Source organism: Falco biarmicus, chromosome Z, assembly GCF_023638135.1.
Source record: "Falco biarmicus isolate bFalBia1 chromosome Z, bFalBia1.pri, whole genome shotgun sequence".
NCBI classification, from domain to species: Eukaryota; Metazoa; Chordata; class Aves; order Falconiformes; family Falconidae; genus Falco; species Falco biarmicus.
The window spans coordinates 25,748,239-25,771,187 of NC_079311.1; the positions used below are offsets into that span (position 1 = coordinate 25,748,239).

General features: G+C 34.9%; 1 protein-coding gene across 4 annotated transcripts in view; it reads left to right on the forward strand.

Moving 5' to 3' along the window:
- FBXL17 (F-box and leucine rich repeat protein 17) overlaps window positions 1–22,949 on the forward strand; it is a 281,652-nt gene that overhangs the window by 69,423 nt on the left and 189,280 nt on the right. For all 4 annotated transcript variants that reach the window (XR_008819355.1, XM_056323976.1, XM_056323975.1 and 1 more), the window contains 2 exons: window positions 11,689–11,796; window positions 21,861–21,991. Coding sequence is in view for 3 of the 4 variants with exons in the window: in XM_056323976.1 (XP_056179951.1) it covers window positions 11,689–11,796; window positions 21,861–21,991 (239 nt within the window). In the remaining variant the exon portion in view is untranslated. The remainder of the gene's footprint in view (window positions 1–11,688; window positions 11,797–21,860; window positions 21,992–22,949) is intronic.

The following is a 22,949-nucleotide window of genomic DNA, read 5'->3' on the forward strand; positions in this document are numbered from 1 at the left end:
TTTCAATTTCTATGCAATGTTTCTCACTTTTACTGATGGTGAGGTAGGTTCATGCACCATTTCCTGAGTTCATCTGAACTTGTAATTTTGAATACAGGTGCTTAGAAAAAAATGGCTGCTCCAGTTGGGATTTCAATTCTGGAATATTTATAGATTTTTCATTAATGAAACTTGAAGACTTCTAGTACTGAGTTTGAGCAGGATGAATAAGCTTTGCTACTGAATACCTAATATTTATTACTGGTAGTAATAAAGATAAAATACTGTATCCATTAACCTATATTACAATAAATCCTTTTTTTCTGCACTTATAAATCGTTATATTTTCTGTTTAGAAAGACTTCTTATAGGGAGAATGTAATTTTGTTATACCACCTTACAATATCAAAAGGAAATCTGCAAGGCTGGTTACAATCTGTTTCTGTGTCCTACCTCAGAGATGCATTAAAATAAACTCAGCCAGTAACCTTGTTTATATCTGAAATTTGAATGCTATTTTGTGTGTTGTTTTCTTGTTTGTTTTAAACATAATTACATACGTATAATAAGTGTGTCACCCAAGAAGGCTAATATGTTAACTAGTGTGAGCGAGTTTTAACTAATTTAAGAAGCTTTTTTGTATCCCAATAAATGATAATGTCCATTAGATGATTTTTTTTTTGTGAGCTTCACTATGGAATGTTTGGTTTAGATATTACATACAGAGTCATTTAATGTTTTTCAGTGAAATACCTTTTCCCTTTTCTTCTTGTGCAGTAAAGTTATTAGTGTGGAAGAGGAAAACAATTATGGAATACTTTGTTTGACTTACGTGGTTGTAATCACAGGTCTTCTGCTGTGTTCATGTTAAATTGTATTTATTGCAGTGTGTAGGAAATTTTCATGTTATTTCTTCTCCTGTTTCCTATGTGACGTGGGAGGCTTTTCACCAAGTTAGAAGCCTATGCTTCACATTGAAGGGCATAATCTGCAGCATAAGACTTTTTTTTCTTCCTCCACTTAATGCATGTATTTATCCCATCAACTGTAACATATGATGATCATATGCTTCAAATGGAATCCACATAATCAGAATTGAACAGTTTCCTGGATGAAATTTATTTTGGTTGCTTGGGCAGTCAAAATTTTGCACCATAACCTATACTGGAAAATTTGGGGAAATCTTGTCTTTCTACGCTTGTAAAAGAGGAGGAGGTAATGCATCTGTGAATGGCGTGTATGGAATGCTTTAGGATGGAAATGTCTTGAGAGTGGGTTGCAAAAAAGGTTTTGGTTTTGTGCCCACTTTCAGTGTCTGCAGTAGCAATCTTTAGATATTTGCTGGTGACAGCCTTACCTATATATTACAGCTGACGATAGCAGCTTCATGATGTCATACTGTATTTCAGTTGTGTAGTTTCATGTGTGCCTAGTATGAGTAGATTTATCTTAAACCCCCCAGGGTTATCTGCATGAAAAAGGATGCAAATGCTATGATTTCTTGAGTGATTTGTATGGTATAGAATGTACTCTATGTGTACATTACATTACATTTTCAACTCCTACAAGTTTCCCTGCTTATTAATATTTCATGATATCTCTGAAACTCAAAGAAAAGATTTGAACAGGAATTGTGTAATTTTCTAGTTGTACTAAATGTTCTAAGTGTCTAATTTTTTAAAGAGAAAATGTTCACTTATTTTAAAAGATTACCTTTTTAGTGATATTTACTAACTCTTTAAATAAACATGTGATACCAATGGATAGATTCTGTTTTTCCTCTTTAAGATTTCTGGATGATTTTATAGGCATGCGTAAATACCAGATATTTGCTGTCTTTGTGTGCATATTGGCCTCAGAGGCTACGATGGCTGCATTACCAGTGTTGTATGTGTTTTTTTATTGCTATGTAGCTGTTACAGGCCTGTATTATGGATTGCATTTCATACTAGGAATATGCTTACGTGTTGGTCAGATGGAAGGACTTGGGATTTTGATTAGATATGCCACTCTTTCTGCTAGTGTTTTGGCTTGCTTCAGTTTGTTTATCACTTTGTTTGACTGAGGAAACTTCTGTAGACATAGTGAAGAATCTGGCAAATATTTATCCCCATTGCATACCACAGTGATGCATATAGTAAATTTTGGTAGGAAGAGATTTAAAGTGTGTTCATACTGTTCTGTTGCTTTGTTAATGTACAAAAGGTTTAATATGTGAAAACTGTCAGAAACTACTATTTCTGAGTTGGTATTGTGTGATAGCAGTGAGAGTGTTGCCTAAGTTGGTATTTACATTTCTTACCTGAAACAAAAATATTGAGGGAATAATAGCTTAGTTTTGCCCATGACGGTGATCTTATAGTAGAGCAAGCTTATTCTACGATCATGATGTTGCTTTTCATGAAAAGAGTATGGATTTGTCAGATTCTTGACCAAGAAAACTGAGAGGTTTTATCTGGACAGTTAGGAGGCCTTCAGAAGTTAACCAGGGTAATGAACAAAATAAAACAATGTCTTTGATATGTGAAAATGACAGTGTTCTTGGGATAAAGCAAAAGGAAGTAGACTAGCAGTGTTTAATAGATTGCAGGCATAAAGACTTTAGTAACTGAAGGTTTCTTCTGTGTATCTTAACATTATCAATGCTCTTCTGGGTCTATTTTAGAGGGGAGAGTATGAGCACAAAGCAGTTGTGTGAATCTGTTACTGTAAAATGAACTTCTAGACCCATTAGAAGCCTTGAAGTCTTGGCAAACAGATAAACGTGCCAGAGTATGTAATTTTAATGGGAATGTGTAAGATCGAATTCCATAGGTGAAGTGAAAATGGAAGTTAATGTCTTTACAAAAATATTTGAAATGGGAATGAGTTCTGTTCTCTTACGCTGAACGATAAACCTGTTGAATAAACTGGGGGTTTGTGTTGTTTTTCTACTCATAATACAGAACAGGAAATGTGCTTGTATAATAGCTCTGAGAGCAGGAAAAGGGGAGATAATGCAAAGTCATCTTCTGTCACAGAAAGGATGAATATTTAGTTCGTATACTCCTTACATAAGGAGGAAAGATTAAGTGGCTGGACCAGTAAACCATGGACCTATTTTGCAGTTACATAGAAATATTGTTGTTCCTTTGCATTCAGAATGATACTGAGTGAAAATGCTGGATATGTATTTCTTAGCATGTAGACACATCAGTCTTTGATTCAGTACTATGAATAATAAAGGTTGGTTAGAAATTATTATGCATTCTTCCATTTAAAAACTATGCTGAGCAACACTTGGTTTTCCCATAACCTTTTGTGAATATATGGTATTTCTGATGTGTGGTTCTCATTGCATAATTTGTAATACTGTGGCACTATCTGTCTGCAAATTGAAATTTTAATGGTTGTCAGGTTATGTATACATGCTGAAGAGTTTTGTTTTGGAAGCAGTGTTTTGTCAATCCAGGGTAAACACATTTTGGTGCTAAATTTTGTGTTTTGGTAGGAGGGTAGTATTTTATAAACCAAAGAATTGTTTTTACGGTGTTGCAACAAACAAATCAGGGTGTGCTGATACCCTTGTTAAATATAAGTACAGTCAAACTGTACTCTATTGAATTTTGAGTTAACGGGAACCAGAGATACTTTATATTGAGAACTGAGATTTGTTTTTTAAGCCGGACAGTGAAACCATTTTGAAGATAGCAGTTGTCTATAGTTACTTACTAGTGCAAACGCTGTAGTTGTGTGTTGTGTTGTTTGGTGTTAATTCAGGGGATAAAATAGATCAATATAGGAAGAACAATTCATCTGTTTTGATGTCTTTGTCATTGGTAACAGGAAGACAGTAAGACTAAACAGTGACACGCTGTACCACAGAAATGGAACGAGTACTATTTACGGCACTTAACTGAGCTACTTAGAGTTCTACATCTAAAAGTTACGTTAGATGAATTAACAAGAATCTCTCTTGCACTACTATGAAGATAAAACGGGGACACTTCTTTATAGCCAGTTGCTCAGTCCTCTTAAAAACAAGGAAGAAACACTACATCCAAATGCATTCTAAAAGGATACCTGATAACATTGATTCCTTTAGGTTGAATATTGGCCTGACTATATGGCAAAATTGTTGGGGTTTTTTGTTTGGTTTTTTTTGTTTGTTTTTGTGGGGGTTTTTTGGTGTGTGTGTTTTGTTGTGTTTGTCTTTTTTTTACATTTACAGTATTTTCAAGTAGTTGATATTACCAGAATGTGGTTGATGAGGCCAGCTGGTAAATACAACGTAAAACAAAATACTTTTTCAGCTCTTTATATTTGCCTTTGTACTCTTGTCTTGTCCTCTTGTTTTGTGGGCAGATAGTAACACTAACTCCTGAGCTAATGCATAAGGATGAGGAAAAGGATGGCAATGAAATCCTCTCTTTTCCTCCTCTCAGATGTGAAGGTGGGGTGGCATAGTGTTGCACAGCTCCTCATCAAGACTGCATTCTGATGAGGTATGAGGTAGCCATGGGTGCACAGGGCAGAAACTCCAGACATGTCACATTCTTATCTCAAGATGAGATAGCCAGAGAGTTAGTGCTTCACAGGGACAGGGCAGCAAGCACTGCCAGACCAAGTTCTGTACTTCGAATGCTGCTTCAGGCAGCTAAGGCCTCCTCTGAGGCCATGCTTTTATTATTGTGTTAGTCGTCTTTACTGTGAATTGTTGATTCTGATGGAATAGCTCATACTGGAAGGTTCACCTTACAGTACAGGCTCTGCTTCTGCATTCCATGTTTGCATTTCAGCTTAAATGGTGAGACCCATTTCAAGATGCATGTTTATGAAATAAATTAACATTTTAAAATTGTATTTATCCTTAAAATATTGTAGAATATTTTTTTCCTTTTTTTGTAAAGTCATTGAAATTGGTGGACTGTTATCCCTTTCAGTTAACAATGAAACAAGATTTAACCGCCATTAGTAAGCAAGTGTTCTGTTTTATGTTATGTTACGCAGAAAGACTGCACGTTTGTTTCTTATAAAAATCTTCTTTTATAGTGAAAATAAATCAAAGCCTATAAACCCAGATTGTGAAGAGATTGAAGATCTAGCCTAAACTTTACAAACATATATTGAAAAATGGGGATCATTTCCTTTTCAGTTAGATTGTTTCCTTCAAAGATGAAGGAATAGAAATATTTATATTTCTCTATTTTGGGTCCTCATAGAAATTGGCAGCACTTCTTAAATCTTTCTTTACTACTGCAAGTTAAAGGTGACAGTTATTGAATTTCTTTTGTGATTAAGCAAATGGTTACATTTATCCGTATTTCTTACTGATCGTGAAGAAATACACAGTTTGTCCAATGGTAGTTAGTTAAGATGAGCCTTGCCTTGCTGCTGCTCACTAATGAAATTTGGGTGTCCTGAAAATGAGCATGATGACAAATTATCTGTGCCTTATTTTTGTCAACGCTCTGTAATTGCAGTATGGGGTCATGAATTAAATGCATCTTTGCCAATAATAATTACTTTGTCACAGTTTTTATGACCAATATTATTTAAGTTGATGCTTGTGGAGAGCAGGCAATGTATCACTGCTATTGAACAGGGGAAGTCTTTTCCAGTTTAAGTCTGAAATAAATCCTTTAAACATAAACTTCGTATTTCACCTCTTCTGCCTTTTGTTTTCTGGTGGAGGGAGAACAAGACAGCTCTTTATCAGGATTTGTGTGTGTGTTTGTGAGATACATTTCTGCAATATGTTTGTGCCATATTGCCTTTTAATTTAAAATTACTTGGGTTTATATTCATGGTCAATCAAATAATATGATCTGTTTCTAATAAATTGTATTATTAAAGTTAGGAACTGATGCTATTAGTGCCCTGGCATGTTTGTTGGAATGTTAGGATTAAATCTATAAGCAAATACTTTGGGTATTGCAGCCTCCTGTGGAAATGAATTTAAAACTGAAATTGAATTTGTATTTGAATTCAAAACTGGTTAAATTAAAACAATTTGCTTGTAATTTCTTGATCATTGAGTAAGGAAAATATGCATAATCTAAAATGTTTGTATGTTTTAGTTTAATAATGTAAAATGTACTAGTATTTAACTTCTGGTGTAATACTGTGATCTCTGTTTGACCCTTTGTTAAAAAGTAATTCTAAAAAATGTTAGTCGAAAGAGAGACAATGTTATCTTTCCCTGTGTGGCAAAGAGAGATAATCTGATCATAATTCCTTGCAATGACAAGCCTTTATTTACATCTTCACCTTTTGACAAAGTGCAATATATTCAACAACTTCTACCTTGCGTCTTGGCAAATTGTTGGGTGGTTATGTTTTAGTATAGAGGTAGCAATGCAAATTTTAAGCTAAGCAGGAGGAACCTATATAAACACGTATACCTATAGCAGGCAGTTTCTCGCAAAACTATTTCATTGCTGTGATTATTTTTTAAGCTTTTTATTTAATTATTTTCTTTGATGCTGATAGAACAATGGTGGCCTGGCTGCCTTTGTTTACAGTAGGTACAGATATTTCTGTATCTGAGCAGTCTTGGTGCTTAGTGTTTCTTTATTTTGTATGTATTACATCCTGGTCTATGTAATTGAGCTCACCTGTAAGCTGGTGAGCTGAGTTACTCCAGGATAGATGCCTTCGCTCTGTGTGATTTGCCTGTATCTTGTGAAATGGATGCATTTCAGGATTTTTGGTAAAAAGGAGTAAAAGTTATGTCCAAGTTATACCTAACCTAAGTTATACCTAACTGTACATTATGGCCAGTTTTGGCGTGCAAGGATTTCAGGGAAAATGTACGTTGTTCAAGTATGTCGTATAAAATCACAGTATTGGAGAACCTGGCCACGTGCTTTGTTGCTTTGTGCACAGCATGTTTCGGAGTGGGCTGTTCATGAGCCTTAGTCTGTGGTGTATAAGGCAAGAAAGTTTTAGGACTGAATTAGCAGATGAGCTTTTTGGAAAACTCAGTTTAATGTCTGAAAAGAGAGAATTTCAGCAAGTCCTCTCTGACCCTTCCCTTCCTCCTGTGCTGCCCAAAAGTGGGTATGGTTAAGCTGGTGTCTGACCAAGACAGGTAAAGGCTTATGGAGTAAAGGAATTGGGAGAAAAGGGGCTGCTTCTACTGTTACAGTTGACTTCTGCAGTGAATACTTACCTATTATATTCATGGCAGACTGTCTGCTTACATGAAAACATATTTTACTCTGTCAGGGTTTAGCCTCCTAGAAGAAAAACACCTGAGGAATATTTTACATATTTTGCAAACTTTTATTTATGCGTTTTATGTAGACAAAATCGCACATTAGAATTTTACATTGCAGTGCACCTGTTTAAATAAGAGAACGTGGTGTTCATTCTGTGCCAGTTACTATTTACATTCCGACCTCTTTTTCAGTTATTTCTGTTTGAGGTTGTTTTTATTAATTGTGACTCTTTGTAGTTGGAATTTCAGTGTCTTATATTGTTGTACCTCAAACTTTCTTTTAGAATTATAATCTTTGCTTCAGAACTGTTCCTTTCTGCCTGTTAAGTTATTGAATAGATTGTAAAATAAACTAATACTTAGAGAATCTAACTCTGAATAGTAAAAATACTTAATTTCTTTAAAACAATGCAGAACTGGAATTCATATATATAATAGGCTTCAATACATAAAAAGAAAATGATTAAACCATATCTTACTTATCATAGATCTTTTTAATAGGAGCAAAATCTGTGCCATTAGTTCCAGACCAGCCTATTTCCCATTCACAATGCTTTAGTGCATAACTTATAAATCTGTCCTCATCATCCTATATTACTTTTTCAAAGCAAGACTAACATCAAGCAAGGCAGGATGAATGAAAGTCAATGAAGGTCGACTAGACAGTCCAATTATTAAGGATTCTTGGAAGAACAGTACTGTGATCTATAAAAGATTTGGGTGTGAATTTCTGTATCTTTGTTGACAAAGGTCATTTGTGTAGAACTGCAGTATATTTTTCTATGGTAATCTGTTTTTAGATTATGCTAGTCTAATCTGTTTGTATAGTACCTCAGTTGTTCATACTTTAAAATATTTGTTAGTTTGCAGAAGTCATATTTATAGAACACATTTCAAGTATCTGTTCTGTCTCCTGAGTTGTGGAAAGGCCTTTGAGGAAAATGTAACATACAATTCCATATTGCATTACAAAGGAACAGTGTTAAGATTCCATAATCATAGCATACGTGCCATTGCTAACTTTCCATGCACTTTTTTCATCAGTGACTTTACCTTTTTTTCATTCTGCAGAACAGGCCTTCTCTTGGGAGCATAAAGCACATTCATACAATAAGAGAGGTTTTTCTGGCACCTACTTACAGTAGAAATAGCGAGCTGGCCTGCATGTTTGAGTTAAAATGTAAATGTATATTAGCTGTCTGTACTAGACACTGCAGAGGATAAAATAGAAGAAAGTCTAAATAACAGAAGAATAGTTGTTTTCAGTCTTAGAAAGTTACTTGAGATTTAATTTTAGCTTTGTTGCTTCTATTTCAGATCTGTCTGAAACTTACATTTATTCCTCCCTTATAAAAATAGGTCAAATGAAAAATAATATTTCTGCATACTAACCTTATTATGATATGTTTTTTGAGCCATGTATAAATAAGGACAGATAGGATTCAAATATCAATTACTCTAACTGAAACCTAGGTAATTGACTATAATGCTACACATATGTTTATAAACAGATTCCAAACTACGATGTTCTTACTGTCCCTCACTCCTGAAAAAAGGAGAACAAAACAGCCTAATTTTTTTTACCTTTTCATTGGATACTTAGTTTAAAAGTGTTTTGATCTGTTATTTCTATATGCTATCTTACATTCATTTTATATGAAGCCATTCTTGTGAAATTGCAAGCATGTGTGTGCATATATAGAAATATATATGTATATTTTCCTTCCCAACTAATAGAATCACAGGAGAGTGTAGTCATGTGTTGAGAGTAGCTAACCAGAGTACCAAGTGGCATTCATTACAGGCTGTCTGAGTGGCAATCACATTATTAAAATATCAATTGCTATAAATGATACAGGGTCTCAAAAAGAAGTAATGTATTCCTAGACATTGTTGCAGTAAAGAATGCTGACTGTGAGATTACAGTGCTGATTGAGAAAATTTTTACAGTGTTTCCCAATAAAACTTGAAGTCAGCTTCTCTAGGTGTTAAGAGTTGCGGAGTTTTGAGGCTGACAGCAAAAGATAGGATCTGTTAAATGAAATGAACTTAAAAGACAGCAATAGGTTCAATGCACTGCTATTTTACTTAAGTCAAGATTTAAGAACAGAAATTGCCGTTTGCAGTAGCAAAATGCCTGTCTTGAAGTGTCTTTTCACTTCATGAAAAGTGGTGATTTCTACACAGTAGTTGTAAAGAATATTCAGGTAATCTCACACTACTTTTGACAGATTGTGAATAGTTTTTCTAAACCTGAAAAATCACGAGGCATACACAGGTAATGAAAAATCTTCTTCTGACTAGATAGATGCTGCATATCTAATGAGCACTAAAAATGTTCACTACTAATCTGTATAATATTTAATATATAGTCATAATTTACTAACTTTTACCAAAACTATTTTCACAAATTTTGTTTAGGATGCAGAAAAATCCATATAATGAACAGAAAATCTTTTAAGACACACTAATTTTATTGTTTGTATTCAAGACATGAATTTTTAAAGTCTTCATGTACCCAAATGTCAGCTATATGTAAGAAATTGTGTTTGGAAGTTTTAAGCTCAGTAATGAATTTGTGAGGTTAGGCATTTATTATGTTGATTTCTCTTTACTGCATTTTCTTGCTAGTTAGGGCAAATCTGTCTGCCACAGAGAACCATACTGTCATCCTCTGTAGAGAGTGGAGGGTAGGGTTGTCAAAGGGTCCTCCTGTTAGATTGTTAGCTGAAACAGAGGATTTCATTTATCTTCTCCAAAACATTCCCCTCTGGTAGAGTGCTAAATAGTGCAAATCTGTAAGTCTTTGACTTCTGATAGTATTTGTCAAAGATTCTTAGTAGTCAGTATCTTAAAATTCCCAAATAGTTGGTGTGGCTGTCCTCAGCTGAGAGGAGTATGAAAAAATAAAAATGTAAGGTCGTGTCAGATCAAAATCAAAGAAGAAATTTCTTACTACACTGGGTGTTTTGTTCCAGACCCGAGAAATGGGTCTGTGCAGATTCAACATGATCGCTACACCATTTGTGATTGAATCTGTTCAGCTGGCCCTTTTTTCCTTCCTTTTGGCCTGCCTTTTACTTTTATTTGACAGATGTGCAATAATAAAAATATTTCCTCACTGTGAAATTGTTGGTTTGAGAAAGCTGTGTTAGAAATATAACCGTATTCAGTATCCCCATACCAATACAGCTTACATGCAGTGGTGTATCTATAGTCTTGTTGGCCTCCTTTCTCCCTGGGTTATCTTCTCAGAAATCATTTTGCTAGAGTCTTCACCAAAGTCAATATAACTGCCAGTGTGCAGTTAAGTGACATGTTGGTCAGGCAAGTTGGAATTGTAGGTAAAGGTGATCCACAGCATAGCAGGAATGATGTTCCTATGTATGTCGTCACCTGAGGCTCAGTTGTGGACTAGATACTTCAAAACTTGTTTTGTTTCCGAGTTCCGCAATAACAAGGAGGCATCCTTACAATCTCAGAATGTCCTCAGTGTTCAGGACTTTCAATTCCACACTTAGTGAGACATTCCTGAGCAGTTTGACTGGAAAATACAGTTTTTGTCCCAGAATCAATAGAGTTTTGCATTACTGTCATTTACACTGGAAATATATACTTCTCAGGAAAAAAACCCCAAACAACCAAAAACCAAAACAAGACACCAAAACCAAACCGCCCCAAAAATCAACACTGTATTTAAAGGAAGATACACAGGTATCTTACATATACCCATGTCAATATTATATTCTTCACAGAGTTCACTAAATTGTCCTTTTGAATATTTAGTCTACCTGCACAGCATTATATTTATGTAATGGATTGTGTTTTGTAGTTATTAAATTTTATTAGGCAAACTTAACTATAAAGAAAAAATAGTTGTAGAAATAAATAAACCAAGTAATAAACTAGGTAGCTTTCAACTGATAACTGTCGCAATAGTATATTACCATGATATACAAGCCTGATGTGGGAAACAGATGTAGTATAATCTTCAAGTTAAAATCATCTATTGCTTTGTTTTAGCAAAAATGCTTAGAAAAGGAATATAAACTTAAAATACCACACAATTCAAATTCTGTGTAGTCAATGATGGCTATAGCATGAGTCTGCAGGATAGCAATAACATAAATTTGTTAACATTTTCATGTTTTTATATAGTTTATGGGAATAGTAAATAGAATGGTCTCTTGGGGTATTTGCAGATAAACGGGATGAAAATAATACTTGAATTTGTGGCCATCATTCTCTGTTTTCTTCCATTTCTTCTCTTACTTCAAGAAGATGATCCATATCTGTCAGAGACTGTCTTTTTCCTTTTCATGTACCTATATAGATGTGTGTGCATATTCAATGTTTTCTCTTAAACTCTTGAAATAATTAATAGTAATGATAATAATAATGGAAGTATTAATGAGCAGCTTGCCAATGTTACGGAGAAACTGGTTAGACTGTATTGAGTATGTGCTTATATCACCTATTCAACTGCTACCTGTGTATCTTTTCTGTAGGTGACGGATCAGTCTGTGAAAGCTTTTGCTGAACATTGTCCTGAGCTACAGTATGTTGGGTTTATGGGCTGCTCTGTTACATCAAAAGGAGTCATTCACCTCACTAATGTAAGTATTGTAGCTACTTTTATCTCGTCATTAGTATGTTTGACTATTGCCAAACCACAGGTATCAGCCAGGGTAAGTTTGTATACATACGATGAGTAACAGTCATGGATAGAAATCTGACAAGGTAAATGAACATTGCATTATTTGAGCAGACGCATTCAGAATTCCCTATGTAAACCATTCAGGCCAAAAGTCTTTAAAATGCCTAGTTATACCAGATTCCATTGCAAACAAGACAGTTCCATGACTGGAAGTGCGGAATTCTTATTGCCAGAGATTTAGACAGGACCCTTAGTGCAACAGTATATCCCCTATGCACATACATTTTGTTTATGTCCATCTTTGTATTTTAACATCGATAGTATGACAGATTTTCTTTTATGTAAGAGGAGTGATGTGTGGGAGAACCAGCTTGAGTGAATCTGCAGAAAATAATGGAAGTGTTCACTAAAATGAATGACCTGGATGAGGTGGACATACAGCATATTAAAATTTGTAACTGAAAGTAGATTCAGGGATTAAGCACACATGAGGGAGAACAGAACTAAAATGCATCTGGAATAGATAAATTATTATTTATAGCTAAGAATGAATAAATGTTCAAGTACGAAAATGGAACTTAAAACTTGTAAAGATGACTGTAGAAATGGATATTGAATATGAAAAGTTCTGGTAAACATAAAGATGGTTAAAGAGACCTTGAGGTAGTAAGCGGAGAGCATATTTAGTGAAAACAGAACATGCCTGAAGAAAATACAGGTCTTTTTGATGCAGCTGTGCTGTTTTTGTGTTGTTATACAGAACCATTCAGCATATCTGCGAAATATTTTCATTGGCCTAGGACAGCTCAGTAGCTGAAAATACAGAAGAATTGAAAACATTTTGGAACACATGCAAAAAGAAAAAAGCCAGAGAATTTAATTTGCATGGCGAAATTACAGCACCTCGAAGGATGCAATTTGGGAAGGACCGTGTGTATACTGAGATGATGTGTAAAAGTGGTATTTATCTGTGGGAGAGAGAGGAATAATACAATAATTTTCATGTCCTATGAAAACTATGCATGTATGACTATAGGTTATATTTACATACCTCCTACTTTTATGTTGGGTATATAATTTGGAAATCAGACAGATGGGTTATGTAGTCCAAGGCTTTGTGGGAAATTCCCACACAGATTGCTTTTCAGGTGCATGCTTTGGTTGCTGCATTATTCCGGCCTAGATTTATTGAGTATTTAATAGATGTCTTATCCTTCAACGAAGTGACTTTATAATACCATTTATTTGATTGAAGAAAAGTCAAGATCTTGATTTTTCTTATTAACATTTAGTTCTGATTTTCATGTGGTTTAATAATAATAAACTATTCGAAATCATTTACGTAGGAGTGACATTGTTGCACATAGCCCTTCAAAAAATAACAACTAAAAGAGTGCTTTGCATAAACTTGGAAAAAGTCATATGGCGTAAGTAAGTGGTGCACGTGCTTTTTGTTGGGATTTGAGACTTGGGGATTCTAATTTCCTTCCCTGAAGCTGTGCCAGTAGAAGCTTTCTGTAGGCTATTGACGCTGCAAAGGCAGTGATGTGATAATCCTGAACACTTAGGTGGTGTTCAGCCTGGCGAAGGGAAGGCTCTGGGGAGACATTGAAGCCTTTCAGTACTTGAAGGGGGCTCATAAGAAAGATGAGGACAGACTTTTTAGTAGGGCCTGTCGTGATAGGACAAGGCGTAATAGTTTTAAACTGAGAGAGTGTAAATTCAGACTAGATAAGGAAGGAATTTTTTATAGTAAGGGTGGTGACACACTAGAACAGGTCGCTGGGAGAGGATGCCCCATCCCGGGAAACATTCAAGGTCAGGCTGGATGGGGCTCTGAGCAACCTCATCTAGTTGAAGATGTCCCCGACCATTGCAGGGGGTTGGACTAGATGACCTCTAAAGGTCCCCTCCAACCCAAAGTATTCTATGAATCAGTGATACGACATCTTCTGTAAGGTTTGCAAAGTATTTTTTCACATACAGATGACTTCTGTGCATGATAATGAGGTATTTTTTACATTGATGGCTACTTCAATACAGGCAAGTGGGGTGCTGCCATATATTGAGGGGGAAAAAGAAGTGAGATGTTCCCAGTCATACAGTGGCTGGGCAATGGTATTGGAATTCAGTGTGCTTTACTCTAAGCTACCAACAAGGGATACCTGGTTAATCTCGCTGCAGTGACTTCAGCAGTGCTTCCATGTGGCTCCTCTGTCAGGTATTACTTCCTCATAGTACAGCAGGCAGTTTTAACAGAAACTGAATTGCACTGAAGTATCCGGCACAGACATGTTCCATTTCTACAGTTCTTTGGAGGACATAAACTCCAGCTGGGAATTAAAGCGAATACCTGTGGAGGAGCAACATGATATTCAACTCCTGGGTCTGTCTTTTTCATTACTGATCTGTTGATGACATCATTATTTTTGTTCTAACCATCAAGTATTTCTTATGGTCATTTTCTTGTTGAGTTCTTAACTGGAACTTTGTATGTGCATAGTAGTAATTCCAGTCCCATGTTCTTAGAGAATGTGGAATCTGATTTTTGCTTTACGTGGCCTGTGAGTGTGTCCTGCAAGGCTGTGTAGAGCTAGTTCCCTTCTGTCCTGCTTCCTGTGTGCAAACTGGAGATAACAGCCCTGGCCTCTGTTGGAAAATTGCTTTGAGGCTGATGGATGTATAAAAAGTGAGTGGGTTATTATTACTGTATTTCCCCCCTGGTAATGTTAGCTGTCTTTAAAAATAGTGGCACTTGAAAATTCTGAATTACAGTGCTGCTGAATCACAGAGCAATTTTAATAGCTAATTTTGGAGTATGGTAGAGAAAATACATATTTTAGAAAAAGAAGAAACATTCAGGGTTTATTTTCATTATTTTTATGTTGAACATAATGACATGCAACAAAACTTACTTCTTGAACAAAACCATGTTATCACACTGCTGCCTTTTTTCCTTGAAGTTATTGTAAACTAAAAAAAAAAAATGCACCTAAAGTAAATAGTGATTATTGGCCAAGATGAGAGGCACTGCATGACACAGGGAGAGAGAAGGGGAATGAGGGGGAGTGTGAGTGTGTGTATACGCAATTCACATTTATACTCCCAATTGAAACCAGTGGTTTGTTCTGGTGATGTAGAATGTTTTATTTTTCTTTGTAGCTGTAACCTGTACAAGTGTCACGAAAGATCTGCATGATCTGTTTTATTAGAAAAATTAGTCCTACATGTGTCAGCTTTGTTCCTATGGAGGAGGGAAGAACATATACTGGATATAGTGTTGATTCATCTTCTGTTATCAGTACATCCCCAACTATTGTTTGCTTGCTTTATTTTTTTTCTCATTCTATTATTTACTTACCTTTCCCTGCATCATTTGTTTTTGTGGATTTTTTTTTTTTATTGTTTTCTCCTTTCCTCTCCTCACATCCTTTTTTCTTTCAAGAGTTTATTGCTGGTTATTTTTCACTTCTCACTTTCTTCGATTCTCCTGTAAGCATGAAGGCCTATGGAAATGTGCAAAGTACCTATGCATGTTAGGTAATTGCATTGAAGACAGAATAACCACACTGGGTCATTTTTATTCATTAACTAAATATGAAAAAGAAACTCTATATGCTAACTAGTGAAGTAGTGGTTTTTTAATTTTGTAACTTGGGCCCCAAAAGTGGTGGTCTTTTTTCCCCTCCTGTGATAATTGCCTCTCAGCAATTCAATTGTTGCACTTCTAACAGAAATTCAACAGCTGGCACCAGCAAATCTCAGCATCCAGGCATAGTTTTATTTCCAAGCCTCTTCCTTGGCTTCTTCCTTTGAGTTCTGATACATACACAAGAGTAGTTGCTTTCTAGCAGTATAACTCATCTGTGCTTCTTACCATGTATTTCTGACAGTCTGTGTCAGGTAAATTTTATTACAGACGTTTTCATCTAAATATGTGTGAATCCTTGGACAACATCTTGATAGAAAAATGTTCTAACTTACTCTTCTAATCACCAATACATGGAGTCAGTTTATCTAAGAACTTTTTTTGGAACAATGTGATCTCACTTCTTTCTTTGTCTCATAATTGTTATCTGATAGTCATGTCCAATCTAACTGACTTGTACCTGCGTCTTAGTTGGTGGCCAGTATGAAGTCAATCAAAATTCAGATTTATAGAGCAAATATTTAGGGCTCAGTGCAGACATTATTTGCTTGAGAGATATATGTAATGATACTCTACACATGAGAAAACTGATTTTTGCAGGAGCCTTTTCTAAACTGAGGTACTGTATGGTCCTTTAGTAACTGATTTGGTTTGACATGAAGTGCTTAGCTTTTTGCTCTTTGTATGGTAACATTTCAGCATACCTTCTACTCTTACAAAGTCATGCTTCCTATATGAGAACATGATTGTTCTTTGGCTAGGTCTAGAGAAAACAATTTTTTTTAAGCAATTTATGTAATGAACTATATTTCATATGATGGCATATGATTTATTTGAATCTGTGTGCATTTAATAAGATGCCTTTTTAAATGCTAGTCTTCCAGTCATAGGAAAAAGTAAGTAATTTCTGAATGTAGTGGTGTTGGGAAATTCTTTGTGAGGATTGGCTTGATACTTTAAATGGCATGGTGCTATAGACTCTGTAAGGGAACCTTTTTACATCTTGTCAAACTAAAGCTAACAATTCTGTTGAATGAACAAGAAATTCTTCTAATAATTTTTAAGGATCTAGTAGTTGTACCCAACTGCAGTTTCTTTCAAGTTGCAATGAAGTAAAAAAGGTATTGTAGAGAAGAATGATTGCATGGTTGAAAGGGTTTCAGTGCTCTGTGGGGGTGTGAAGCTTTCCAGGAAAAAAAAAGCCAAGGTTCTTTAGTGGTACTTGAGAGTAAATAACACAAAGGGAGGGTAAACTATGACTCAGCAATAGTGTAATTCAACAGCAGCTTTTAAAGTTCATAAAGTGGAGGTGAGTCTTGTAACACAGGTACTACATATGCAGTTTATATATGTGTACAAGTAGCTCCTCTGCAATGGGTCTTTATGTTTGAAAGGAGGGCAATATATTTATTTTTGTAGCATGACTTGTAAAGTATACATGCAGTACATCAAAACCCAAATTATTATTATCAATCATCTTGGAAGGAGTAGCAGCTTGAATACAAATGTCATCCACTTTAGTATTGTGTTTTGCTGTGGTACATTACAAAACAAAGGCAAATTTATTTCCTTAATCAACACATACTTTCTTTTATTCTCAGGCAAGGTTCTTTACAAATACCTATACTCTTCAAAACAGACTTTTTCTGTGTTGCTTTATTGTGAGTGATGCAAATTAAATGTGCTTATGACACTAGTTTTTAATGTGTATTTTTTATTTAAGCAATGGGAGCTCAATGTTCTGTAATATTTAAGAAATTAAATTAAAAGTTGTGCATATGCGGAACATTAAATCAGTCTATGGGAAAACAGTCTCCTCAGTAACCATTAAATCATTTTCCAATTCTTTAAACCATGTATGATTACTGTTTCAGGAACACGGTGTATCTCAATAACATAGTTCAGTTACTGAATCTCTTAAGTAAAAATTAATGTATGTGACTTTTTAAAAAATAGTTTATAGATTCTATTGACATAATAATAAAAAGAATGTGATTGGTAGTTTTCTCAGTTTGCTATTTTTTATATCCTGTGATGATACATTTGTTTTGAGGGGCTTAAATTAGAGAGCAGTTTGTTCCCTGAAGGCAAATATACACAGAGAGCATCAAGAAAATTAAGCTTAATTAGCAGAAGATGCGAGTTTAAAGCTCATTAAGTCCTTATAAACACTTTCCTTCAGAAATAATTTGGCTTTAGTTCTGAAGAGCGTTGATCTTATGTGAATTGTTTAGTGGTGAACTTGGCAGTGTTAAGTTTATGCTTGGACTCGTTCTTAAAGGCATATAATTCTATTCTATGATTTTTAAGGAAGCAGATCTCTACGGGAATTGTGGAAGAATGTGGGGAACAAAAAACAGTAAAAAATATTGCATGCTCATATTGATAGACCTCTACAGTAACAGCTAAATATGCACAGGAGTTGATACATCCACACTGAAAAACTACCTGTGATAATAATTTTTTATCATCTGAAGTATAGGAAATTTATCCTAAACTTGAACAGCCTCTTTTCTCTCTCCTTTTTTTCTTTTTTTTTTTGTTACGGTAGTTTTCAAATGCTCTAGCTTCTTGATTAGCATTGCATATATTTTAATATTACAAGTTCTAGTAATCAAGATAGAGGTCTTAGGAAATCCATAACATTCAGGCACACAAATAGTATGATAATCTCTGAATCTTTGAATATATCAACTGCCATAAAATGTAATTTAAACCAACTAACGAGAGTGTTGAACAAAAATGATTTGAAATATTTGAGATCCAAAAGTAGTAGGTATTTTCTTATAAATAATAGTATTTAATTTTTTAATCTTAACATGTTTTTAAAAGACATGAAGGTCTGTTTTTCAAACTTCATTTGTCCATTTTGTGATCTCAGTGGTTCTTTTGCATCTGTCATTCACAGTGGAACAATTCCCTTTCAGTACATTGTAACAGGCAATCTCCTCAGAAAACCTTCACATACTGGGCTGTCAATTCAGTCTGTAGGACTGGGAGGAAGGGACCAACATCCTGCTCCCTTCTAATCTCATTCAGCTAACGAGGCTCCCTCTGAAATTTAAATGCTATTATTATACTATCTCATAACGATTTTAACACTGAGTCAATATTCAGTAATTTCAGTAAGGTTGTTTATATATGTGGCACACACAATTAGTTTAACTGTTCTTGCTTTCTCTTAATTCTTGTATTTTATTTTCTATTTCATATTTTTAAGCCCTCTGTCTACTCTTTCCATTGTCTGTTTTATTGCCACATTAAATATTCCTCGTTCAGTTAAAGCATTTTGGCTGCTGGAGCTGAGTTCAGAGTTTAAATTCTGCTCATGCTGAGCATTCTTTGTAGAGCTATAAAATTAAGAGTTGCAAGAAAGTGTGAATATCTGTAGAAGAACGGCCCTGAAATTGCTCAATAAAATGGTGTAGCTGCATGAAGTAAATGGGGGGGAGAGGGAAGAAAAAGAAAAAATTTATTCATCCTGGTGTGCCAAGATTGAGTATTTAAGTCACAGAATATCCTTTTCCTATGGAAAAATGCTAATTAAAATTATGCTATTTTAATCTCAAGATTCATGCGTGCACTGAAGATAGGAACATCTCAACTGTCCAGTTGTCCACTTCAGAGAAGTTTAATCTTTTAAAATATCATACCACCTTAAATGTGAGGGTTAGAGGTAGAATATAAAACTTGCATAATTTTTCTTGCCATTTTCTTATAATACTAGTGATTAATAAAGAATTCAGCATTGTAGCATTAATTCCTTAAGATTATTTTTTCAGGTAAAATATAAAATGGGACATTTGTCATTGAAGTATGTATCCTGGGTGTTTTGGTTTTGTTTTTTTTTTTTTAATGAAAAATGGTTACCTGTCCATTTATAACAATTTTCTGACCGGTACTAAGACGTTGATTTAAATAGGCAAAGGGGTATTCTTTTCACCTGCTATGTTCAGATCGATACAAAATCATGTCAGACGGTCCAGTACTTAAGGGAGTGTGTATCCAGTTCTGCAGCTCTTCGAAGTCATTCACTCGTCTGAAATGGCAATAGTGAGGTTGTATAGAGCAAATTACACTTGAGGAGTTTGTATCAGTCTGAGGCAGTCTCTTCAAACTTCAAAAGGCAGTAAGGTTTTCTGGATTGACTGTTATGCTTGATAAAAAGAAGAATTAACCTACCGAGTAGGTCAGGTGTCAGGTAGGCTGTTTCAAACGAATGAATGTGACTGTAAAAAAGGCAAGTGATGGTTGAGTTACTGTATAGTGAATATAATGGTAGATCATTACTCGTATGAAGGAAGGAAACAATGAGGGAATGATCATTCTGTGACAGTAAAGGGTAAAATCTACCTTGCAAACCTTATTAATTTGGTCAATAGGAATACTAGGAATTCAATTTTGGTTTTGAGTCTACCCATCAAATGCAAAAGTCTCCGTTTTCCCTGGGAAATCACAAATTCTTTCTGCTGCATTCATCATTGCCTCAATAAAGTAGATACTCTACCATTACCTCTTACTTAAATGTCTAACATGGCCTGAAATTTAAAGAAGCGCTGACCTCCATGCATTAATTTGTCTTCAATGTAAGTTCATGTTTTTTACTCTCTAGAGTAATGACAAAAATATCATCAGTATTGTCACCTGGATATAAGAAGATTGTTGTCTTGAAAGAACATGTGTTTTCGTTAAGACTTCTGTTGTGGTTTGTTTGGTTTTTTTTTAATGGGAAGATTTTCTCTGCATCTTTGAGGTCTTCTGGTGAATATTGGTTTACTGTCATAGAACATATCCATTGTTGAATTGTCGAATCATTCTTGTTACTGCCAACATAGTATAAAGGCTAAAGTATCTAACAGGAATAGCTGTATGGAGGTGAGGGATCCTCAAGTTGCTGTTAAGTTTCAGCACCTTCTTGTAACTTGTACAGAAAAAATGAGGGATTGATTGTGAGCATTTTTTGGGTGCATAGAAGGCAAGTCTTTTAAACTCCTGCTAGAGCAATACATATGGAATGGAGAGAGACAGAGCTGATAAAATCTGTCCATTTTACCAACACAGTATTAATCATTGTGTGTTTTTATGCCTAATAGGCAAGTAAGATTATCAGAAGTTTATATGGGATTGCAACAAGCAGCTCCACCGTACACCTGTGGTAGTGTCCTAATAATAGGAATATTACTGTCCTACTTCCTGTAGATGTACCCTGGAGTTGTTTCTCCTTAAGTTGTGTCATGTTCCTTAATTCTTATGCTTGTTCTGCAGAATTTTTGGAAGCAGTATGTGGTTTATCTTCAGCTTTAGTTTGGAGAATGTTAAGAACTTCTGGAACAAAACACTAAAACACCTGTTCCTGTAGAAGACTACCTACATGTGAAGTCCTCATTTTTTTCCTTTTCATCTCTTTTTATCACTCCCTCCCCCCCTTCCCCAGCACTGACTTAATAATTAACTACTGAAGTGGACCAATTATATGATCTCAGTTGTATGCCTTTGCTTAAGCAAATCCTTAGTGACTTAAATCACTGAACAGGATTATTTTTTTCTCTCTTGCGGGGAAGGTAGGTTTAATTAAAGTGTCAGTATTACCTAATGCAATTATTTTTCCAGAGTATAACAGAGATTATTTCAGACAGCTTAAGAAGCAAACAGCACTTGGAGGTTATTATGACTAAACTGATCTGTTTTTCAAGGATATTGCAGAAATCTGTAAAAATCTTCTTTGAATCCATAGCTAATAAAAGTAGTAAGAGGGTTTTGTTTACTTTTGAAGGACGTTGTAATGATTAACAATAGTAATAAATCAGATTAATCAGTGCATAAATCTTAATCATACTGTTCTGTGACTCCAACTGCTGTTGTTCAGAATATCCAAGTTGTTGTTGATGGCTGCACAAGTGAGACTACAGTAAAAATTTTTTATTTTCAGGGAGTCTCTAGTATTTACTTAGTTTGAAAGCCTTAGGCTCTGGCGTCTTTAATCATGTGCATTTGAATGTAAGCACAAATGTGCTGTCTTCCTTCCATGCTATGCTTTTCTTGTAACTAAATGAGTTGGTATGCTACTTTTAACTATATGGAGTGTAAGATACCAAAGGAGGAAGGTGTAGGCCCCTATTGTCGATGTATTGGAGCATGAATGAGAGTGTCCTGATTTCATGGAGTCACCGAGTGCCTGAATTCCAGATTTACTAAAGTTGGATTTTATTAATATCTTTGATATGTTTCCTTTCTGATAAAAATACAGTAATTTCATCTGTCTTGACTAGCTCACACACATTATACGTGATTCCAAGAAGTGTAACAGTTTTTATAGCAGTTATATATAAGAACAGATTTTAGATCAATTCTTTCTATTATATTTGTCTCAACAGCTAAGAAATCTTTCCAGTTTGGACCTACGTCATATCACAGAACTGGACAATGAAACAGTGATGGAAATAGTAAAGAGATGCAAAAACCTTAATTCCCTCAATCTGTGTCTGAACTGGATCATTAATGACAGGTAACTTCATTTTAGCATCTAAAACCAGTATAAGGTACATTTAACTGGTTGTATTAGTTGAGAATAATTCCTCATGGCTCGGGGGTTGCAGGGGATCAATAAATGCAAGCAGTGTTTTCTGAGTGCTTGTTCTTGCTTGTTTTGTTTAAATCATCTAGATGTATTTTACAGACTGTACATTTCTGTAGCAAGGAAAAGTTTATTTATGACTAGATGGCAGCACTAATCTGTTTACTGTAGATTTAATGAGAATGCGCTCTTTACCATGTGTCATTGAATTGTACAATTGGAATTGACTCCTTCTGTAGGTAGCTAGGATTTAAACAGATTTATATGCATACAAAAAATGAAGCATATTTTTGACTACATAAGGAAAAATAAACTGCTTGTGGGTTAACTAGTGGAATTCATGTTTCTGTAGAAAACCAAAAGTCCTTCATTGTTTGGGGGAGAGACTTGCCAGGATGAGACTTGAAAGAATAACTGGGGTATTACTTCAGGCTTTTCCTTTTGACCTGAATACCTCCTATCCTGATGCATTCTGTCCTTTTGATTAATTTATTTTAACATTAAATAAATACACACAGATGATATATCAGTCTGTTGCAAATTAGATGAAAAATGAAAAAACTATTGAGAATTTTAAAAGCTGAAGTTTCCTCTTAAAATGAGAAAATACGAGAAAGCCACACCTCAAGGTGTGCAGAAGAGAACATTTTGAATTACTTAGGACAGATTGGTTTATTATAACTGGTGTTTTAAACAAAATGAAAGAAACACTTTTAACAGAGAGGGGTTCTAAAACAGTTTCATATAAACCAGAATGATGTTTTAGCAATTACACTTCTTCCCCTTGGTTGCAGATTTTTTTCTAACATACTCTCTTTCAATGTTTTCTGAAGTCTTTTAAGAATTCGCTAAAGTGTAAATGAGATCTAGACTTCGGCAGAAGTATAAT